The following is a 23465-nucleotide window of genomic DNA, read 5'->3' as shown; positions in this document are numbered from 1 at the left end:
AAATAGGACCTCCGCAAAGTTCGTGTGTGTTATGGCAACTTTGGCCATAGTTTGAGTGTGTTTTGAACCCTTTTCCCAAAATAGTTTAAGGCATACTATCATTATCCATATTTTAGATTTTTTAGATTTTTAGCCAATTTTAGTCGAAAAAATAGTCCAAGTCCAATTTTTTGCCCAAATGTCCACATGTACGGTCCATAATTATTTTTGTCTCACATGTCCATAAAATTTGTCAATTCTTTTTGTCCAAAATCACGATTTGCATTTAAAGAATGTCCATTTTTTATCTATAAGGCAGTTTTAGTCTCAAAAATTATTTGCACGTTAACCTTTATCAAAAATAAATTTTATAACGTAGAGATGATTTTTGGCAACTCTAAATTCAAGAAATTTTTTAAAAGGGTTCCAATAAACACATTTCATCAATTTCGCTAAGTAAATAATACGAGGTAAAGGGGGTTGGGCCTACCAAGCCCAACGTTAAATAAATGCAAATTTTAAACTTATCCGCTCCAAATCTGCTCCAATTGCTCAACCCGTCCATGATTGAGGTTGACTCGATCTAGGAAAGTTAGTGGGCCTCGTTGGGGCCCACCAACGGGTTTGGGTGGACAAGAATCAAATGGGTGTACATGATATTAGTATACGTTCACAAATTAAACTAAGTACAGAATTAAAGAGCTATAATAATTATTACAATGCCAAAAAATGAAATACATCAAATTTGGGCCAAGCCTATATGATAATGAATCGCTGAGACAGAACCTAAACAAATAATGATGGCCCAAGTCTTAAAAGTGCGGATAATAGGCCCAATTACGAATAACAAGCCCAAGCTATCTTCTTCTCAAATTTTCTAAGTGTCAAGTTGTGGTATACATAGTATACCATAGATATACTTACTAAGATAGAGAGCAAAACCCACGAAAGGCATACCCTCTATACACCTCAATATACACCATTTACCCAACACATATAAATCCTCCAATACCAATTTAGATCACACAGGAAATTTCAAATCTACCCAATAATCCCACAATCCCCAAACTCATGTTTTAGCTATTAAACAAGGCCAAACCAGACAAACAAATTTTGGACTAATTACAAACACAAGACAAAAGTGTTACAGATTCATTTAGCAAGCAACAAGAAGGAAAAAGACAAGTAGTTTTAAACAGTGCAAGGATAGAAAATGCCAAGCACAACAAATGTTTGAAGTTCAGCAATCAACAATGGCATAGTCAAGAGAGGCATGGTTGGTTTTTAAAATGGCAAACAAATGACAACAACAATGAATGAATAAGGAAAGCATGGCAATGCAGAATTAAGGGCAAAGCGTAGGAAAGTCACAATCAACACATCTAAGAACTTAGTTTCTAGTTGTTTTAAGAAAATTAGTAGCTAAAGAAGGCAGAGTGATGCATTATCCAGTCAAGAATTCATTTTCAGGATCAAGAAGAGACTAAAACCACTGCTAGAAAACATTTCCAACCCATTCACTACTCACCTAGGGTCACAGGGGAAAGTTCTTATTATCCATAGTCATTTAATGCCAATTTTAGCTTAAACAAGTTTAAATATCAGTCAGGTTTAAAGTACACGTCCCATAGTATCCTTTAAGTTTATAAACTCTGGTTTAAGTTCAATTATTGGACACACAGGTCTCAATTAGTCTCAAGATCATCTCAGCATATAAGCAATCCCATAGAAAACATTGCAGAGCTTTAAAATGACAGTTTTAACTTAGTTCATTTCCAAAATTAAACATATAGATCCAAACACAAATGTAAGATCAAAGCAGGGTCCTAATAGTTTGTACTTAGTCTTATTCTCAGAACTTAAACAAACAGGTTCAACACAACTATAGGATCAAACAGGGTCCCATTATGACATAAAGAGTAATCAAGGCAGGATCTACAAGTCCACAAGAAAGTAGGAGGGAACATGAAACTATCCTAGGTGTAAACAGGTTTGGGTTACAAGCAAGCAAAAAGAGGTGGGAAATCATATATATGATCCCCAGAAATCCACAAACAAGTTACAAAGTTCAGTACAAATAGGCAGGTGCTACATTTGTTCTTTTAAAGCAGTTTTAGGTTCAGTTTTAGCACTGCATTAGATGTCACAAGTCCTACAAGTCTGAATCAAATCTTTAAGAGATAGTCTAGTCATAACCAATTCTCAGTAACATAATATGGTCCAACAATGTAAGCAATAAGCATATTGCAGTCCATATCAAGCATACAGCTAGGGATAATACACAAATATGGCTCAATGTTCAAAAGAGGTAGTCAAGAAAAGTTCATGCTACTTCTCCTAAGTCACAAAATGATGTATTCGAAAGCAGTATAGGCTAACAATGTATAGGGAACAAAAATATTCAAGTTCTAGGATCAAACATAGAAAAGGAAGGAAGGAAGGATCTAAATCACTACTATGCCTAGTTTCAGACTTCCTTTTAAGGTTAAATTCTAGCTTTCCCTATATGATTAACTTCTAATAATCTGCCAATCAAGGGATATTTAAAGCCTACCAAATCAATAGTAAGCTAACAGAGCATACTACATAGCAACCTAGACAACAAACAAGCTTGAAAGAGAAGACAAGTCACAGTGAGATCACAAACAACACACCACAATCCCAAAGACACTAGCCTAGGCCTCTGATTCTCAATTTTAAACAAAGAAAACAAGTTCTCCCGTTCCCTATTATTTGCTTCCTATGACAGTTCCTAGAACAAGTGGTTAAACACATACACAAGACCAAACAAGACTCAAACTACTCTAAAACCAACATGACAAGCTATAAATCCATCAAGTTCCTATTTTCTAAACAGATTCTTGGTTTTAGAGGCTTCCAACCATACTTACCAATTTCATAAATCTACAAAGCAAGTTAAGAGATTCATTCTTTACTTTTTCTAAGGCTTAGCAAGATTCAAAGATGACAAAATGTATACAAGTGAAGCAAAACAGTCACAAAAGCACATAAGTCCTTCTTTATTCTAGCTTTGATAGTCATTTAGTTAAAAAGAGAAAATCAGAGGTTCAGGTTTTAAAGGTTCACAAGATTTTATAGCTAGTTGATCTTTTGAAAGCTGTTTTTTATAAATTTTGAAAAGATTCAACCTTTAAAGGGTAGGAGAACAAGTCCAACATAGATAAAACAAGCAAACAAAGATTCAAATATCTTTTAGTCCAAATATATGTGAAGGATATACAAAAACAAACAACACATTTCAGTTTTAAAGTTATTTTTAGCTCATAATCAATCCATAAGGACCATACGGGATCGAACATATGACATTCTTCTAAGACTCCAAAAAATGTGCCAAACGCAATAACCCAAAGAAAAATCATAGACTCAAGTTCCATTTTTAACCAGTTCTGATTTGAAAGTTATTTAACCATTTCAAAAGCTATTTACATCATCATTTAGACTAGATTTTAGCTTATTAACAATAAAGACAAGAACATAGATTCAACTTATCAAGTTTCTAAAACTGTTTTAAGCAAAGAGCATTTGGCAACCAACCATAAATCAAACTTAATACCTAGACTTTTGTCTAAGGATCATTATACCTTGGATTAATGATCTAATTTTAACTTAAAACAAATCAACACAAAATCAAAAGAACACAGAATTATTAAACAGTAGTAAAACAACACAAAAATGGAAAAATGTGCCTCGGAACCCTCAAACATGTCAATGTAACAGTAACTAATGATCAAACAAGCAAATTTACTTCATTTTAAATCAGTCTTAACCTTAATACCTACTAGTCAACAAAATCTTTTGAAACTTCATTATATTGTGATCATAACAAGGTAATCTTAATAGTTCTATAAAACAGTAACTAAGATAATTTTAAAACAATTATAAACACATCAATACATGTAAACAAGCTAGGACAGAAATGAAATAGGATAGAATAGGGATATTACCTTTCTGTGGGCCAACCTAAAGATCAAAATGGAGGGATTGGATCACTATGCTTCAACACCAACACTCAACCTTTGAAAACAGCCATTGCTTTTTTTTTTCTTTTTTTTTTTAGTATAATGTAGTTTTTTTTTTGGGGGGTATTCTTTATAGTATGTCTATATATCTTATAGTATTTCTACAGTAGTAATGTTTTTATAGTAGGAAAAACTTGGATTCTTAGAATTTAGGTTTCTAAAAACCCTCTCAAATTCTCTGAAAACTCTTTCTTTTTTTCTTTTTGTCTCCCTTCAAAATGTCAACCCACCCTTCTATTTATAGCACAAAAAGAGGGTAAGGACTAAAATGGAAGGTTCTAGGCTTCTTCCCTTACCCGAATTCCCCCCAATTTCCAAAACCTTATCCTAAATCGGTTCAAATTTAGCAAAAGACACACGAATTTTCAACAATTTTATACTAATTCGTACTATATCCAATCAGAAATCAACATTAAATCACATAATACAACAAAAAATCTAACAAACAGTACCCTAAAAATCCAAATAAAATCTAATAAAACAGCCAAATACTAGGATAGTACACCTAGTCATCAAATAAAACAAATTCAACGCATTTTAACGCGACAATCGTTAGAAGGGTGGGATGTCATTTTGAAGGGAGAGAAAAAGAAGAAAAAAAGAGAGAGTTTTCAAAGAATTTGAGAGGGTAAGGACTAAAATGGAAGGTTCTAGGCTTCTTCCCTTACCCGAATTCCCCCCAATTTCCAAAACTTAATCCTAAATCGGTTCAAATTTAGCAAAAGACACACGTATTTTCAACAATTTTATACTAATTCGTACTATATCCAATCAGAAATCAACATTAAATCACATAATACAACAAAAAATCTAACAAACAAGGTAATTTTACCTAAAAATCCAAATAAAATCTAATAAAAGCCAAATACTAGGATAGTACACCTAGTCATCAAATAAAACAAATTCAACGCATTTTAACGCGACAATCGTTAGAAGGGTGGGATGTCATTTTGAAGGGAGAGAAAAAGAAGAAAAAAAGAGAGAGTTTTCAAAGAATTTGAGAGGGTAAGGACTAAAATGGAAGATTCTAGGCTTCTTGCCTTACCCGAATTCCCCCCAATTTCCAAAACCTTATCCTAAATCGGTTCAAATTTAGCAAAAGACACACGAATTTTCAACAATTTTATACTAATTCGTACTATATCCAATCAAAAATCAACATTAAATCACATAATACAACAAAAAATCTAACAAACAGTACCCTAAAAATTCAAATAAAATCTAATAAAACAGCCAAATACTAGGATAGTACATCTAGTCATCAAATAAAACAAATTCAACGCATTTTAATGCGACAATCGTACCCAAGCAGATAAAATCCCCCAAAAATGGTACTCGATTTTTGAAAGAATCTTATAAGAAATTACCCTAGGTCCTTCACCTTTTGTACGCAACGCACAAGTTGGCTAAACGCTCGAGGCCTCGCCCATGGCTACTACGTACGTGAAAAGACCCGAGCAACATCCTAAATAAAATTCGAGACCCCAAATGAAAATTACACGAAATTAACCTGGGAATCGTGAGGAACTCATGACTGGGAACAAAACCCTCAACAATCCGGCGTAAAACAGCCGTGGATTGGTCGTGAAATTGATCGCCATAGGTAACCCTAGAAAAAATCTCAAAATCGCCTGAGAAGGTGAAGGAAAGGTCGGGCATTCAAAATGAAAAGTGGGGGGTGGGGGTGAAAGTTTTATTTTATTAAACTTTCACTCCCCCATTTAATTAACCCTTCCAAACATTGTACTCATTTAATAAAAGGCATATTCTTTAAAAATGTATTCGTCTAAAACTTCCTCATAAAATAACTTTTTGACGAAAACAAGATTTATAATATGTAGTTTTAAAATACAAGCTTTAAAACATGCCCCATATTGACATAGTTCCGAGCAATATTTAAAAATGTGAAAATACGGTCAAAATGAGCCTTAATTCATACGTCGTCTTAATTAACAATTTTTCTGAGTTAGACGGAGCGGGATACATATCTTCTTTTCAGATCATATTTGTGAAAGTAAATAACTCGCAATTTTCTTGTAATTGTCAATTTTTATGAAATAATAATTAAATGCCCAATTTTGTAATTTTCTCGGGATTTTTGATTTTTAAGAGTGTATCCTTACTCCGTTTTGGACTTGGGAATTTTGAAAATTAAAATACGCATCTTATGAGGTGAAAATTAGGTGTCAACAATAGGTGGTGTATTACTCTGCAGAGTACACTTGATGGGTGGACCTGTATGAGTATGGAGTGGTGCCGCTTCTATGAAATTGTGACGGATTTCTAGAGCACTCATGAATACCAAGACACGCGCATGGCCTCTTAGCACAAAACCGCGATAGCGACAAAGATTGTGGGGGTATGATGTGATAGAATAAGACCATGGGCTTACAAAAGAATTTTTAGCTCATAGAAGTTCTAAACTTCACCAATTATTCTGTAAGTATAATCTTATTTTATCTAGGTCTGGTTCATAGTCTACGCGACACCAGATTTGATGCATTGTACTCATAGGTGGAAACCCAGCAAAATATTTTTTCTCCTTCTTTCCGTTTGAGATATGTGAAAACCCATCAAAACTTCTTATTTCATTCTATTCTTTATTATTATTTTTTGAGATATGTAGGGGATTGTTGAAGAATTTTTATTAATATCTCAAAAAAAGAATGGTTGGTAAAACAATTCTAACGTAATCAAATAATTTGGCATCTTTAGCATATCATTAGTTATTCCAATAGCCGGCCATTTGACTTGAATAGCATTAAGTGACCATTATTTTTCCTTAATTCTTAATGTTAATCTTTTGGCAATTGAAACATAATTCATTGTCATTAATCTCCTCTTTATCAATATTAATCCTTGGCCTTTTTATTGACATTAATCTTTATGTCTGTTGGAGCTTCATAGCTATGACAAATGAAGACATCTTTTTCTATATAAAGTCTAGTTTTCTTGCTCTTTAATATGTGAGATCTCAAGATAAAATCTTCTTCTCATATTTGTGTGTGTTGGGTTTTCTTTAGAATAAATCTTTGTTAGATTATGGCTCCTAATTTTGTACTAGAAGAGCTTGTTGAATCCTGGAGGATACACCCATACCGGGTGAAATATCCTTAAGGACAGTGTCTTAATTGACATGCCTCAAGCTTTCAAGGATTCCTATAATGTTCGTGATCATATATTTTCCGTAAGATTTACAACACACAATTACTAACTAATACTACTATTAAGAAGAACACCCGGCTACCTACTAAAGTTCTAACCTAATCATCGACCACCACACCTTTCTATCTAGGGTCATGTCCTCAATAAGCTAAAGTTGTGTCGTGTTTAATCAACCCCCCCCCCCCACACACACACAGAGTCTTTTTCGGCCTATCTTTACGCTCCTCACTCCGGTTATAGCCAACCTCGCATACCTCTTTACTGGTTCATCCACACACCTCATCTTCACATGTTCGAACCATCTCAATCTCGCTTTTAGGTCCTAATCATATCCCTCCTAATATGCCACTCATCCAGCTGAGCATATTCATCTTCTGAACGTAAGCGTTCTTGACAGGTTAATACTTTGTTCCATACAACAAAGTCAGTCTAACCACCATTCTATAGAATTTACCTTTAACCTTTGATGACAAATTTTTATCACACAGTACCCCGGATCCGAGCCTCCATTTCACCCACCCGTCCCAATATGATATTCTATATCGTCATCAATCTCCCCGTCTCCTTGAATTATGGACCCATCTTCACTTCCACCTCCGACTTCTTCGTCACGTCACTAAACTTACACTCTAGGTACTCTGTTTTAGTCCGACTTAACCTGAAACCTTTAGACTCTAGTCGCAAAACTTGCATTCTATCGTTAACTCTAGCGCGTGTCTTGTCAATCAGTACTATATCATCTGTAAATAGTACACACCACACCTCTCCTTGAATATTTCATATCAATTCATCCATCACTAAGGCAAATAGGAACATGCTAAGGGTCGATCCGTAGTGCAACCCCATCATGTCCGGAAAGTGTTTTGAGTCAACCCCATTGTTCTAACTTGGGTGTTCGCTCTATCGTACATATCCTAATTTTCTTAATGTAACGCACATATATACCTTTAGATTCCAAATACCTCTAAAGGAACTCCCAAGACTCTTCTCACTCTGGCCTTAGGGTTCTTCTTTCAACAATCTAAAAGCCTGAATGTCATCTTTACCTTAAAGCTGCTTAAGATTGTTAAACTTCACTATTCAACTTGATGCGCTGAGAGCGATGAAAAAGGATTTTTGGGGTTTTCGAGAAAGAAGAAATCAGAATTGCTTTGAACTTCCTATCAGCCCTCTTCTCTGTTCTAGGTCCTTTCCTCACAGAGGACCATGGGCTTCAAACTTATGAAGCGACTGGATCAGCCGTTACTATGGCTAAAGCAAAAATAGATAGCTACGAGAACAGGTCTATTTAATGCCCCACAGCCTGTAAGCCAGGAGGCGGAACAGATAATAGGTAGGGGGTTCAAGCAGAAGTATGAGTAGAGCTGCTCTTCCCTAATTCTGAATCCCACTTCTTATGTCTGTCAACAAGAGCCCAGCCCCTGGTTCAATCGATAGATAGGCTAAAAACATTTTTCGAATTTCTCGAGGCCGTTGTGAACTGCCCCCGGAATATCAAAAGGCCCTTTCTTCCTTTTCGAAAGAGAAAAGATAGTACTCTGATCTTCCCGACTGGTAAGTTTAGAGGGGTTTACTCAAGGTTAAAGACGACTCCTAGAGAGTTACCAAAATACGAAGTTTTCTTCTCCTTTCTTTCTCTTCTTTCTTTTTTATACTTAGTTGGCAGGGTCAGGGCCTTTCTCGCTAGGCGAGCGCATCCGATTCGTCAGTCCTTTCTCATTCTTAAACGGACTTTATCGTATGCCTTTCCTAGGCCAATGAACACAATTTTTATTCTATTGCACTGAATCACTAAATCTTTTACGGAACAAAAAATTCAATCCTGAAGACCAAGTCAGGTTTGAAAATTCGAGCTCATGCGATTTTGTTGTAGTAGCAAGGATCTTTTGTTTGGAGGCAGCAATCCGAAGGTATGCTTGTTCTTTTCGCTTGTCCGTGAGTCTAGTTAGACGTTCATGGCTTCGTTGTTGTCAGTAAATTTCATTTAGATGCTCGAACTACAGCTGGTTCCAATTCAATAGCCGAACACATGATAAAGTGTTCGTATAAGACATTTTCAATTCAAATTTTGAATTTCTTTTATGCGTATTCTCAATGTCTATTAGGTAGTTAAGCTAACTACCATAAATATGTCACATCCTTTAATTATACACATCAGCCTCAATTAGAACACGCTTGAGGTGCTAATGCGTATAATTAATAAAGAAACGATATTTTTTAAGTGTTCAATTTATTTATAATAGGCACTCGAGAATAGGCGCGCAAAAAATTTCTAAAATTTGAACCGAAAGGGTTTAATAAGAACGCTTTATCATGTGTGCAGGTAGGGATGTACAAAGAAAACCGACAAACCGCACCAAACCGATAATTCGAATCAAACCGAGAAAAAAATCCGACTAGTGGCTTGGTTTGACTTGGTTTGGTTTAATAAGAAAAACCCGACCACGATTGGTTTGGTTTGGTTTGGTTTTAACTAAAAAAAGTCAAACCGATCCAAACCAATACATATATAAAATTTCAAAAATATTTTATACATAAAAGTATATATATTTATAATGTAATTTATAAATATATCTTAAACTATTCATAATTTTTTGTCTTTTAACATATTATTTTAAGCTTGGATTTAGAATTTTGAATGGTCCAATAGTTTTATAGTCCATAGATATATGTTAGTAACTCAAATAAAACCCAACAAAAATCTAATCAATACTAATACTAACAAAAAAAAAAATGAATTCTAACACTACGAATGACAATAATGTTGGATATCTATTCTTTAGTTTTATAGTGGTCTAGACAGTGGAAATACATAACTTAATTTTATTCTTTTCTTTAAGATTTATTCATGTAATTAATGCTTACTAGTCGTATTTATTTTAGCATGATCACTTAGTATTTTAGATTATGATTATTTTCTATATGCCTTATTAATTAATCATATTTATTATAGCAGACTTAGTACTTTTAGATTATGATCATTATATTTTATGCGATTTCATTACTTTTTTTTGTTGTTGTTGAACATTTTAGTGCAATGCCATCTCTCATCTCACATTTTGTTTTATTTTCTTAAAAACTATCTTGATTAGATAGTCGTATCTTATTAGGACTAAAGAAATATTAGAAGTACAAGTTATACGTTTCGTACGAAGACTTTATCGTAAAAAATCCGAAAAACCCGAGCAACCCACAAAAACTGAGGTTGAAAAACCCAACTTTTGTTGGTTTGGTATGGTTTATAGATTTAAAACCCGATGCAATTGATTTGGTTTGATATTTGAAAAACCTGAACCAAGCCTCAACTGAAACAAACCTTAGTTCAAGCGATTAAATGAAAGTTAACACAAGTTTAAGGGGGGTTGCTAATGTATTAAGCCCGGAAAAGGTCCAAAATTAACCCTAACGTATGGGAAATGGCTCACAAATACCCTTCATCCACCTATTAGTCCAAAAATACCCCTCCATCCACCTATTTGGTCCAAATATGCCCCTAACCTTTTTTTTTGGCTTAAGAATACCCCCCAAACTAACACCCTAATTTTGATGGTATTTTTCCAATTTTAAAATGCCATGTGGCTTGTTTTGATTGGCCACATATATATTATTTATATATATATATATATATATATATATATATATATATATATATATATATATATATATATATATATATATATATATATATAAGTGTCCAAGAGGGACTAACGCAGCAATGAATGCTTGTACCAAAAGCTATATAAATTGTACACTTTTATCTCATGTGGACATATGTCATAGTACTGAATATTTATTCTCTTCTCATGTATACACGTATGCACTTCAATTTTAATTCTCCGACATATTTATTTCCTCTGTCCACTTTTACTTATTCCCTTTTGACTTTTCACGTTCTTTAAGAATTACTAAATGAAGTATTCCCTCCGTCCCATATTACTTAACTACATTACTAAAAATAAAATATGTCCAACTTACTTGTTCATTTACAAAATTAAGATAAAATTAATTAAATCTTCCCATCTTACCCTCTCCGTCCGATATTTCTTGGCCACATTACTAATAAAATATATCTTTTATTTAGTAATAAATGTTCTTAAAAATAATCAATTTTGATTAGAATATATTTATTGGTAAAAGATAGGGATAAGATAGTAAAATACATCTTTTATTTATGATTTCTTAAGGGGTGTGCAAAAGGGAAAGTGGCAAGTAATATGGGACGGAGGGAGTATATATTTTACCATAATATTTATATTTATTGGTGTAAGTTTCAATAGCCTTGGAAAATAATTTGAAAATTAGTAATTAATGTGAAGGGTAAAATTAATAATAAGAACAAAAATTTCTTTCTCTCGATATGTTAACATGGACAAGTAAAAGTGAACAGAAGGAGTGACTTTTATCCCGTTTTCCTTCTTTGTCAATATTTTAAACATGAAAAGAGGACGAACAATAGTATGCAAATTTGTACCAAAAGTTATATACATTATACACTTTAACCGACTACTTTTTGTTCCCACTTGGACATATGTCATAGTACTGAGTATTTATTCTCTCCTCATATATATACATATATGCACTTCAATCTTAATTCTCCTACACATATTTATTCCTTCCGTGTACTTTTACTTGTCCACTTTTGACTTTTTACGTTCTTTAAGAATTAATAAATGAAGTATATATTTTATCATAATATCCATATTTATTGGTGTATAGTCTCAACAGCCTAGAAAATTATTTGAAAATGAGTAACTAATGTGAAGGGTAAAATAAGAAGAAGAAAATTTCTTTCTCCTGATATGTCAACGTGGACAAGTATAAATGAAGGGAGGGAGTGACTTTTATCCCCATTTTCCTTCTTTATCAATACTTTACTTATTTTACCCTCCTTTGCATTCTCTAATTATTATTTCTTTACATTTATAAAATGTATTACTTTATATTTTTATTTCAGAATTAAAATTTGGTGAATTACGATGTAACATATATCTTTCTAATTTTGATTTCTTTGTAACAATTCTTTTTATCTATAATTGTTAATATGAAAATTATAAAATATTTTCAATTAATTTAATAAAAATATTTTATTAGTTTTGTATTTAAAAAATACAATATATACAACAATGGTTCTTATGTTTGGATCTGAACAATTAGTTAATTGAGATGGATATCAACCTGTCGGTATACATATAAGATATTAAAGAATTTAAAAGAAAAAATTTAAAATCAAAATATTATTTTTCCCTCATATTCTTACCCTCCCCAGACCCCAGATTGTGGGATTCAATTGGGTATGTTGATGTTGTTGTTATTTGTATTCTTACGAATTTTCTTTTTCACATCGATGAAACAACTTTTATTGTCATGACAATGAGAAAAAAGTCCCTCTTTGATTTAATTCCATCATATGTTTTAAATTTTTAAATTTTATTTTCTAATTATAACTAAAGTGATTGTACATAAAATACATTTTGTATATGTTGCTATATATAAAAATAATTAGAATGTTTTTAAAAGTTATTTTCAAAATACAAACCTTAAAAACTGGCTAATTAAAGTGAATAAACATGTTAGTATAAGCATTTATTCTTTGCGTTAGTCCCTCTTGGACACTTATATATATATATGGGGTTTAATTTTTAAATTAAATAATATATGTGGCTAATCAAAACAAATCACATGGTATTTTAAAATTAAAAAATATCATCAAAATTATAGTGTTAGTTTGAGGAGTATTCTTGAGCCAAAAAAAATAAGTTAGGTTATTTTTAGACTAAATAGATAGATGGAGGGGATATTTTTGGATTAATAGGTGGATAGAGGATATTTGTGACCTATTTCCGATACGTTAAAAGTAATTTTTGGACCTTCTCCGTATTAAGCCTTTTCTCAGTGAAAAATCTTCCAACTCTTAAATAGTTATTGCAGTTTTAGGCATCTGAGGAGGCCCATATACAGCGAAAGTTGAGTGATGGAGGAAGAGGGAAATGGAATGAGGCTAAGCAAGAGATTTTCCGACAAAGGAGAAGTTGATTACAAGACAAAAGCAGGGACAGCTTGGTCTCACAATTTCCTTAACCAGAAACCTTGGCATCCTCTTTCTTACCCTAACCAACGTCGCAAATGGATTGCTGAACAGACTCATGCTCAGAGAGAGCTTCGAGCTGAGGAAATTTCCCGCGAGGTTTTTTTTTTTTACTCTATATACCCAATTTCCCTTTTAATTCTCCATTTGGGTTTCTATTAGTTTGCTGGTTTTGTAATTTGGTTTTGTTTCATTTTGATTGATTTCTCAAATTTTGTAACATTAGCTATATCTTACTCTAGATAGCTAATTCCCTTTTTCATGATTTTCCTCTCTTCATTGACGATTTTCTCGATTTGGGGTTTTGTTAGTTTGCTTGTAAAAAAAGAAAATTCAATCTAGTTTGCTGGTTTTGCGATTTTGATTGATTTCTCAAATTTGTTACATTAGCTAAATCACTTTTGTGATTTGGGTGTGTTTTCAGTATGCTCAAGAACAGGAGTATTTTCGACAGACTGCTCTTGTCTCCAAGAAAGAGAAAGAAAAGGTAACCCCTTTTTCTGATTTGTTAAGTTCTGTTTGGTTTCAATATTCTTACCGTATTTAATCCCTTTTGTCTGATTAAAACAATTGCATTGTTTGGTTCTCACGTTAAAAATGACCCTCTTTTTTTAGTTACCTTGTCAAAAAAACAAAAAAGCTTGTCAAAAAACAAAAACAAAAAGACCTTTTTTAACTAGTAGCCACATGTTTCTTAGAAAAATGATTAATACGAATTGATTATTCAATAACTACTTGGTTAAAGAATTAGAATCAGTCTCATAATACAAAACAAACAGACATACTGTGGGATCATTAAGATGTGAAAGCATAATGGGTATATTCTCTTCAGGCTTGAAATTGATATGAAGCAATTAGTATTTGTAAACATAGAAACATGGGTATGCGGATTGAATATGTGGCGTTCCGGGATGTTTTGCGTGGATATTGACTTGTTTGAGACAATGTTTTTAGATGGAGATGATGAAAGCTGTTAGCTTTATGTATGTGCGACCGCCTGGCTACAATCCAGAAAGTGCAAAAGCTGCAGAGATTGCTGAGGAAGCAAAAAATCAAGACACATCTGCAGCAGGCGCCTCCTCTACTGGGTAATGCTTCCAAGCTGCTGTAGTTTTAGATGATTCTAAATCTCAATTTTGTGAAAAAGGACTGCTGCATCATGTATCATGATTATAAAATTTGGACTCATTTAATTACTTTAATTCTTTCATAGGAGACCTGAAGTGCCACCTGATCAGGAGAAAAAGAAACCAAGGGCAAAGGATGTTTTTGGCCGTGCTTTGCCAACAGGAGAAGAATTTGAAGTGCTTAAAAATGCTCCAAGGTATGTTCTGCTTTCCTTCAGGGTTGATAACCAAATTATGAAGTTATTTGTGACATCAATTTTTCAGTTTTAAGCTATTTGACTGTGAGTTGAGATTTGAGAAGCTTTTATAGTTTACCAGTTTGTTTTGCTAATACTGTTTAGAACCACTTGTTGTGGCGGCAGTTTGATGAGCTATATTATACTTCATACTTGTTTTTCTTTTCTTTTTCCCTTTTCAAGGAGCTGTATGACATCAAAAGTAGGGAAAATGCTTTGTCTTGTCAGCCGGAGAAGGGAAGATTTCTCCCTTAAATCACAGTTAGCTTGCCGTATTGAATTTCAAACATTAATTAGATTGTGGTATAGAACTTGGAGGAAAATCCAGCAGGGGAGCCATTATCAATGACGCTACTACTTTTCTACTGTTTCGGTTTTGGAACTAGGATTTGAGCTAAAATTAGTGTTTACAGGGTGAAATGAGAATCTGATGCATTCCACTTGCTTGCAAGGTGATTGCATTTTATTTTCAAAGGAAGTATGCGGGGTAAGAAAAGAAAAAATAAATGGAAGCGCTGAGAATTGAGAGAACTGATGTCTCAGTTGAGAAGACTGCAGCCATCAGATCTTACTTTTATCCTTTGTATACTGTTATTTGTACTTTCAGGTGGTGGTTATGGCTAATTTCCCGGTTAGCCTTGACTTCATGAACTTGTAAGAGAAGAAGAATCTTAAAGATGCTATAAAGTACCAACTCAACCCACAATTTCAACTTCCTCTCTTTCTATTCCAACAAAGAAGTAGAAGATAGCTCACTCTACAAGTGCATCTTTCTTGTCCTCCTTCCTACTCTTCAAACCGGTGAAGCATGTCCCTCAACTCAGTGACGTATTCGTGGACCATAGAGGCTAGAGTTACTGTGTCTTCACTTTATACCACCTTAATGCCATTCTAAAATATTTTTTTGATGAGAATATGTTTTCCAAAAGTTCCTTGTTTACTGAGACTTGAGATTGAGGAGAAGTTCGCTTCTTATTTTCAGCCCTAAACAGGGTTTTCCAGATTCAAATCAGCCTTCCAAATGTTTAGTGATCTACATCCATTGCTATCGAGGATCTTGTCATCAAGAGGATTCTAAGTTGCTATAGTATTGAAGGTTTTTTTTTTTTTTTTTTCTTTTTCCCCTTAAAAAGGTTGAATTTCCTTTTTTAAGGATTCTTTGTAATAGATACTTTTTTCCTTTGAAATCCCTAAAGGGGTGGTGAAAGAAAAGATGGAGTGGCAGATACTATGCTTCTTGTCATTGGAGAGGATCAATGAGGTGTGGAATGATAACTTCTTATTTCTTATCTTGGTGAATACCTTAAGGAAGAGGGTGATTTGATCGATGGACATTTTCTGTCCACGCACAGCATCTGGTGGGACAGGAAATCATTGTCTAGGTTCCACCAAAAAAGACAGTGTATTTTTTGTTATGCAATAGGCACTAAGGGATGGAAGGGTAATAAATGGAGAACCTAAAATGGAATATAGCAAATCCTTAAGCTTTGCTAGTTTTGTTCACACTAAATCTTAGTTTTAGTATTTCCAAGTTGCAACAACTTAGGCTCTATCATGCTAAGAGAATTCAGGGAAATTTATAGGGAGAGGAAGAATGACTTGTGCGTGATATTCATTGACCTAGGAAAGCATTAATACAATGCTAAAAGACATCCTTTGGGATGGGTGTTGAGGAAGAAGGAAATTTGCATTAAAGAAAATGTTGTGAAGGATATGTACGAAGGGGTTGTTACTAGTGTAGAACAATGTAGGTCACACAAAGTAGCTTTCTCTAACCGTGGGTTTACACCTGGAATCTGCGTCAAGCCTAGATGAGCTAACTAGCCTAGCATTATATGGGATGAGGTCCATGGTGTGTGTTATCTGCATACAATGTTGTGCTAATTGAACCCTACCTTATAGAAAAAGATATTGTGCTGATTGACAATACTAGCGAGTGTACTACAGAGAAGCACATTAGAGAATGGTTTTAGGATAAGTAAAAGTAATCCACTACAAGTGGATCATTGATTAAACAAAGTTAGAGTCAAGATGAGGTGACATTAAACGTGATTACAATGCCTAGATGCAAACAATGTAGATGTCTAGGCTCGATATTGAAGGTGAATGCTATGATAGATGAAGATGCAATGAAAATAGGATGGTTGAAATGGAGAAGTGCTACAGAGTGTTATGTCATAGGAGGATGCCTACCACAGTGAATGCAAGTTGATAGAATAATTGTAAGACTGGCAATGTTATATGAGAATGAGTGGTGCATCTAAGGTCCAACGTATCCGTAAGATGAGTGTTGCAGAAGTGTGGATGTTAAGATGGATGTTCGATACAAGATTTGATAAGATTAGAAATGAGCATGTTAGGCAAAACTGTGAGCATCACACGAGGATAAAATAAGGGAAGGTCGCTTGAGATGCTTTGGTTGTGTCATACGTCGACCTCTAAAGGCACTAATTGGTAGGTGTGAAACCACGGTGATTGAACGTGTTAAAAAGAAAATGAGTTAGACCTAAAAACTAAAATCTCATAAAAGGAATTTGTCTTGAAAGACCTCCAATCTCTTGGACTCCATGCAGACTTAGCAAAAAATATGACATAATAAAAGAAAAAGATCCATATAGGCTATATCTACTAATAGGATTAGTCATTTTAGTATGCTTATACCTTATAAAGAAATCATGTCAATGTGCTTACTAAATCCAAATTTTCTAGGAGTCTTTTAGTCTTGTTAGAGATGTTATGCCAGTAGAAACATTACTAAGAGTCTGTAGTGTTAGAGAACCTATTACGGAATACTGTATTGGACAGGTTACAGGTGTAAATGGAGCAACGTGAATTTGGAGGATTCATGCCAAGTTGGGATTGAGCCAGAGTTGGTCTGTAATCTGTATTCTTTTTTCTGGTCTTTGATTGGCCTGCTTGGTGGTAATTACTCAAATAATTTCTTTTCAATGCATAACCAATTCTTTTCTTTGAGTTAAAACATACTGCAAATAATGTGATTGTGTGATTTAAGATCTTTCTGTTAACAGATAGTCCTCATCTTTCTTCTGCCCTTTTTGTCTTATTTTTTCTCTATTATTGTGTAGCTAAAACTTATGGCAGCTTTTGCCTTCCTGTTACCCAGATATATTAATGCCGATGATTGTTTTTCACCTGTAGGATGGAAACAGGTGTTGTTGGAAGGGCCAAACCCTTTGGAATCGAGATACGTAATGTCAAATGCGTCAGATGTGGAACCTTTGGCCATCAGAGTGGTGATCGTGAATGTCCATTGAAAGATGCTATAATGCCAAATGAAGAGAGTCGAATAAAAAGAGATGATCCTTTAACTGCTATCCTGGCCCAGACAGATGCTTCTGAGGTAAAGTGGTCTATGTATGTGTGTGCGCATGTACTTTTTTTCGTAACCCCCCCCTCTTTCCCCCTTCCCAAGGGGGGAGTCTCGTTTATATTCTGTCTGCTGAGATTTGATCAAATTCTTAGGGTCCAATACCGAAAGAATTGCGTGTTCGACAGAGGTAATGGACTGATGTCTAACATAGCCTTTATGACTTGGCCAGCTGACCTCCCAAAAAGAAGAAAAGTTTGGGGGAGAGAGTGGTTAAAACAGTGAACTTAATGGAGGTAGATTAAGAATCAGGTTTCCAGTATGCTGGGAAGCTTCATTTTTTCAAAGAAAATAAGTTTTTGAACCTGTCACTAAAAGGAAGTGGGAATCAGAGAACTGAAAGTCCTTTTGGAGAAACAAACGCTCTAGGATAACGCCTTGTCTATTCTTTGAACAATTTCACTTAAAGCACCTGTAGGTTGATCCATAAGGATGCCAAACCTCTTCTCATCCAGAATATCTGAACTTGGAGCTCTAATCTTGGACGGTTGTTCTGTTTCTTGTAGTTCGTAGAAAACAAGGTGTAGATGTTTCTCATCTTTCCAATTGCACAATGCATTAAGTTTTCAAGTCTTTAGGCTCTGTTTCATTGTTCTATCTAAACCTCTCGGATTACAATTCGCCATCTTAAATTTTCTATTCATTGTACACTATCCACTTTTCAGGGGCAAACTGGTCAGCTTTCGAAAAGAAAGAGAAACCAATTAAGCTGAATCAATTTTATTGAGTTACCCAGTATTCCACATACCCTCTATAATGACATGCCGCTTGAAAGGGCATCTGAAGGGTTTATAAAGGTTTTGCACTATTCCATCTTTGGATGGTTGTTTCCCGTGGTTCATCATTGTATAGTTTTCTATCAAACCGTGTTTGTTTCCATTGTTTTTAAAATTATGTTGTATGGTATTGTAAACCCGTTGTAATTCCGTGGTTATATAACCATGCTCAATTTTTGTAACCACGGATTTGGTGGTTTTGCGTGGTGACGTATTTTATTTCCCCATTATACCCCACCCATCCACTCTCCTCCACACACCCAAACCCACCCGACCCCCACCCCACCCACCATCCACTACCCATCCCCACCCAACCCACCCTCCTCCATCACATGCCACCCTCCACCACCCATCCCCACCCCACCAACCCCACTCGACCACCCACCACCCTCACCACCGCCCACCCCCACCACCCTACCCCCACCCTACCACACCATCACCCAATGCCCCCACCCCCCCCCCCACCCCCACCCACCCCTCCACCACCGCTACCAGCCACCCAATGACCGGCCCCACCCCCCACCTACTTATTTTTTAAACTAGTTTGTAATTAAGGGTTAAATGTATTTTAGTAAACTTACATATTATACAGTACCATACAGTCAAACCAAACAATAAAAATGTTATTAAAAGCACAACAAACGATACAGTCCATCCAAACATTGTATTCATTAATACAGTACAATACAATACCATACTATACAATACCATACTGTACATTATGAAACCATGGGTAACAACCATCCAAACAGAGAGATGTGTTAGGTTGAATACTCATGTTCGTTTACGCATTCTCAAAACCAAGTTGAGATGCTCTTTCTCGCATGCATATGTCTACAATCAAGTCTGTTCATTCACGAGTTTTCAAAACCAAGTTGAGAAGCTCATTCTCGGACGCGTTTGTTTACAATCAAGTCCACATGTGAACCTCAAAAATTTGGCTCCATGTGCTAGAGGATGTTGAAGTATATGATATCCCACATAGGGTGTATTAGGGCATTCGACGTCTTGAAGGGTTTATAAAGTTCTTCATTTGCTCCACTCATTTGCTTAAGGTTATTGGTCGGGTACCTACATTTTTTCACAAGCTCATCAAAACAAATTAAAGGAAATGAAGGGAGTAAAATGTAATGTATGAATTATGTAGTTTTCCTGGAAAACCGAAGTCTTAAACTTCATTAATTATAGAGATTCTTAAGAATTGAGGGGTGAACCGGCCTGGGAGAATAGGATGGGAATGAACACGGAATTCTGTGGGAAAACAAAGCCCCCGATATCTTATTTCGGTTGCATGAAGTTTGTCTAGCACAAGAACATTAGGAGTGGGGGCTGAATTTGTGCAGCAGATGTATGCAAATGACCTGTTTTTGCGTAGTTTGGAATTGCAATGGAGCTAATAGTATATATTCTCTTTTTACAAGATATGGCATTCCCTTCATCCTGTTTTATATGTGTGATTTGATTGTGCACGGAGTTAAGATAGTAATTTGACTTATCAGTACCAGTTTCTCAAAAAAAAGATAGTAATTTGACTTATATTCTATTTTAGTAATTATGTAGATATTATTAAAATAATAATCAAAATGTTTATTTTGATAGAGAAAATATAGTCGCTTATCAAAAGAATATCACATCAAACTTAACGTTGTATAGAAATGGAACAATGTCAAGCACCTTGGACGTTCCAACGTGAAAAGAGAGATATAAAATTGTGATGGAGTATACATTTTAAAACATTTTTGGGCTTTAGTTGTTGATTCCAAGAACTTTATAAGTTCTAAAGTTCTTGGAATCAACAACTAAGAAAGTTACCAGTTTCGAAAAAAAAAAAAAAAAAAAGATTCCAAGAACTTTATAAGAGAAGTCCTTTGGAGCTGGTAGGAGAAGATGACTTCAAAACAAATGCAGAAAACATGATTTACAATCCCAGACGGCATTGAAAGAAAAAAAAAGTAATATCAAATGTCTGAAAGAAAGGCGGATACAGATCCTGGAAACTAGGAATGGATATTGAAGGAGAAGAAACGGAGTAAACTATTCTATTTCCTTTGCTTGGTTTGGGTGGAAAATAAGGAAGGAAAGGGGAAATTTCTGACTTTCTCATGCATTCACGTGTACAGACGCTCAAAGGAAAAAGATTTTCTATTGTTAATATTCTGTCCTCCTTTTCTACTCAAACAAACAAGGGAAGGGACTTCCTGTTCCTATATGTTGTTTCCAAAAAAGTGTAAATTTCTTTCACCAAACTAAAAGATCCTAATGTCCCATTTGTCTGTTGCGCGGTCTGTTCTGCAGCCTTTGAAGTGGGAGCTCAAACAAAAGCCTGGAATCAGTCCTCCACGTGGTGGGTTCGAACTTGACGACCCCAACCAACAGATAGTTGCTGAGGACACGGACATATTTGATGAGTATGGAGGTAAATTCTTCTTTTCCTGGCCCGTGGTCGTTGAGCTTAATTTCTTTTGTAGTGTTTATGTACATTGAATTCTAATGCCCTGTTTTGATGTGAAGGATTTCTTACTGGGGATAATTTACCTGATTTGCTGGCCAGCTTATCAAGCAAACCAAAGAAGAAAAAGAAGTCCAGTAAAAGCAAGCACAAAAAGCGGTCTTCACCAGCTAGAACAGATTTACGTGATGATAAAGAAATTAGTTCATCTTCGGATGATGATAGAGGAAGAACACTGAAGAAGAAAAAGCACAAGAAGGCTCGGAAGCAGTCCCCCGAGTCTTCCGAGGACTCTGATAGGCATCAGAGACGGAGTAATGGACAGAGACATCCGCGGTCAAATTGGGGAAAGCATTCTGAGTCAAGTTCAGGGAATGACGATAATGACAGGCATCAGAGGAGGAGTAACAGACACAGACGTTCACGGTCAAGTTCACCCGAGCTTGAAGAGAAGGATGACAGGAAGAAGAATCATCACCACAATTATCATGACTCAAAGGACAATGATGATGACAGGCATCAGAAAAGGAGTAACAGACATAGGCGTTCACGGTCAAGTTCACCCGAGCCCGTAGATAAGGATCACAAGAAGAAGAATCGTCACCATCATCTTCATGACTCAAAGGACGATGATAATGACAGGCATCAGAAAAGGAGTAACAGACACGGACGTTCACTGTCAAGTTCACCCAAGCCTGAAGAGAAGGATCATAGGAAGAAGAATCATCACCACCATTATCATGACTCAGAGGACGATGATAATGACAGACATCAGAAAAGGAGTAACAAACATAGACATTCACAGTTAAGCTCACCCGAGCCCGAAGATAAGGAACACCGGAAGAAGAGTCATCACCACCATTATCATGACTCTAAGGACGATGACAATGACAGGCATCAGAAAAGGAGTAACAGACACGGACGTTCACGGTCAAATTCACCCGAGCCTGAAGAAAAGGAACACAGGAAGAAGAATCATCACCACCATTATCATGACTCAGAGGACGATGATAATGACAGACATCAGAAAAGGAGTAACAGACATAGACATTCACGGTTAAGCTCACCCGAGCCCGAAGATAAGGAACACAGGAAGAAGAGTCATCACCACCATTATCATGACTCTAAGGACGATGACAATGATAGGCATCAGACAAGGAGTAACAGACATGGACGTTCACGGTCAAATTCACCCGAGCCTGAAGAAAAGGAACACAGGAAGAAGAATCATCACCACCATTATCATGACTCAAAAGATGATGATAATGACAGGCATCAGAAAAGGAGTGACAGACACAGGTCAAGTTCACCTGAGCGGGAAGACAAGGAACACAGGAAGAAGGATCATCACTACCGTCATCATCGTAGTCGGCAGCGGCACAATCATTCTGAGTATTCATGACCATGAAGTTATAGTATCTAGGTGTTTCCTCCTGTAAAGGAGCTCTAGGGCCTCTTTGAGATGCAAAACAGGTAAAGGAAGAAATGGTAAGCCGCATAAAATCAGTAAAAAGAAAGTGATCAGTCCAGTGATGGAGTTAACTCCAAGCACCTCTGTTTCTATCGAGAGTTTTTATCATGTTTGGCTATCAAATTGGGAGTTTTTGGCTTAGTTTTTCTGGTTACCAGCCCTTCTGTTCCTTATTGTTGTAGTGAATGCAATTTTATGATATAGTTTTAGTCTCTGAATACTGAGGTGGTTTTTCCAACAGAAGTAATGTTATAGGATAGTTTACTGAACTCCTGTCATTCTATTTAACAAAGCTACCTAGATCTTCCCAATAATCTGAAAAATAGTTGACCCCTCCAGTTTTTGATGGTCAAATTGATGTTGTCAAACTTTTTAGGTGGTATTTTTTTAAAAGAAAAATAATTCTGGATCATTAATAGGTTTTTGCAAAAAGTTATCCAAAGAAATTTGCAGATTGAGATTTTCAAAAGTGCTTCTTTCACTTGCCAAACGTTCACAAACGCATTTTTATGATCTCTGTCTGCTGGACGGACCTGGGATTTTCCTCAACAAGAGAAACAAAATGAAGCTAATGCACAACTTAACCGAGTATTCCATAATAACGTGTGTGTATATATATATATATATATATAACGTAGAATTCACTTAGCATTTTTGTGCCAATATGAGGGGCACGTTATTCCACAATAACGTGTACAATCGTATATATATGTATTCACTGGCAGATGTAGTTTATAACTACGGGTTCA

The 23465-nt window shown here is 35.3% G+C and overlaps 1 protein-coding gene across 1 annotated transcript; it reads left to right on the top strand.

Moving 5' to 3' along the window:
- Positions 1-13110: 13110 nt before the first annotated feature.
- LOC132030036 (uncharacterized zinc finger CCHC domain-containing protein At4g19190) lies at positions 13111-22959 on the top strand. Its single transcript, XM_059419502.1, has 7 exons — positions 13111-13368; positions 13694-13756; positions 14224-14357; positions 14483-14593; positions 17792-17993; positions 21092-21212; positions 21308-22959. Exons 1-7 carry the CDS (start codon positions 13156-13158, stop codon positions 22645-22647), a joined length of 2184 nt encoding a protein of 727 aa, XP_059275485.1. The 5' UTR covers positions 13111-13155; the 3' UTR covers positions 22648-22959.
- Positions 22960-23465: the final 506 nt, after the last annotated feature.

This window comes from Lycium ferocissimum, chromosome 9, assembly GCF_029784015.1.
Source record: "Lycium ferocissimum isolate CSIRO_LF1 chromosome 9, AGI_CSIRO_Lferr_CH_V1, whole genome shotgun sequence".
Classification (NCBI taxonomy): Eukaryota; Viridiplantae; Streptophyta; class Magnoliopsida; order Solanales; family Solanaceae; genus Lycium; species Lycium ferocissimum.
Note: the sequence above shows the minus strand (reverse complement) of the source record. Positions and strands in the feature narration are given on the sequence as shown.

Coding starts and splice junctions, on each gene's coding strand:
- LOC132030036 (XM_059419502.1), top strand. CDS start 13,156: ATGGAGGAAGAGGGAAATGGAATGAGGCTAAGCAAGAGATTTTCCGAC. Junction 13,757..14,223: donor CCAAGAAAGAGAAAGAAAAG/GTAACCCCTTTT, acceptor CAATGTTTTTAG/ATGGAGATGATGAAAGCTGT. Junction 14,358..14,482: donor GCAGGCGCCTCCTCTACTGG/GTAATGCTTCCA, acceptor ATTCTTTCATAG/GAGACCTGAAGTGCCACCTG.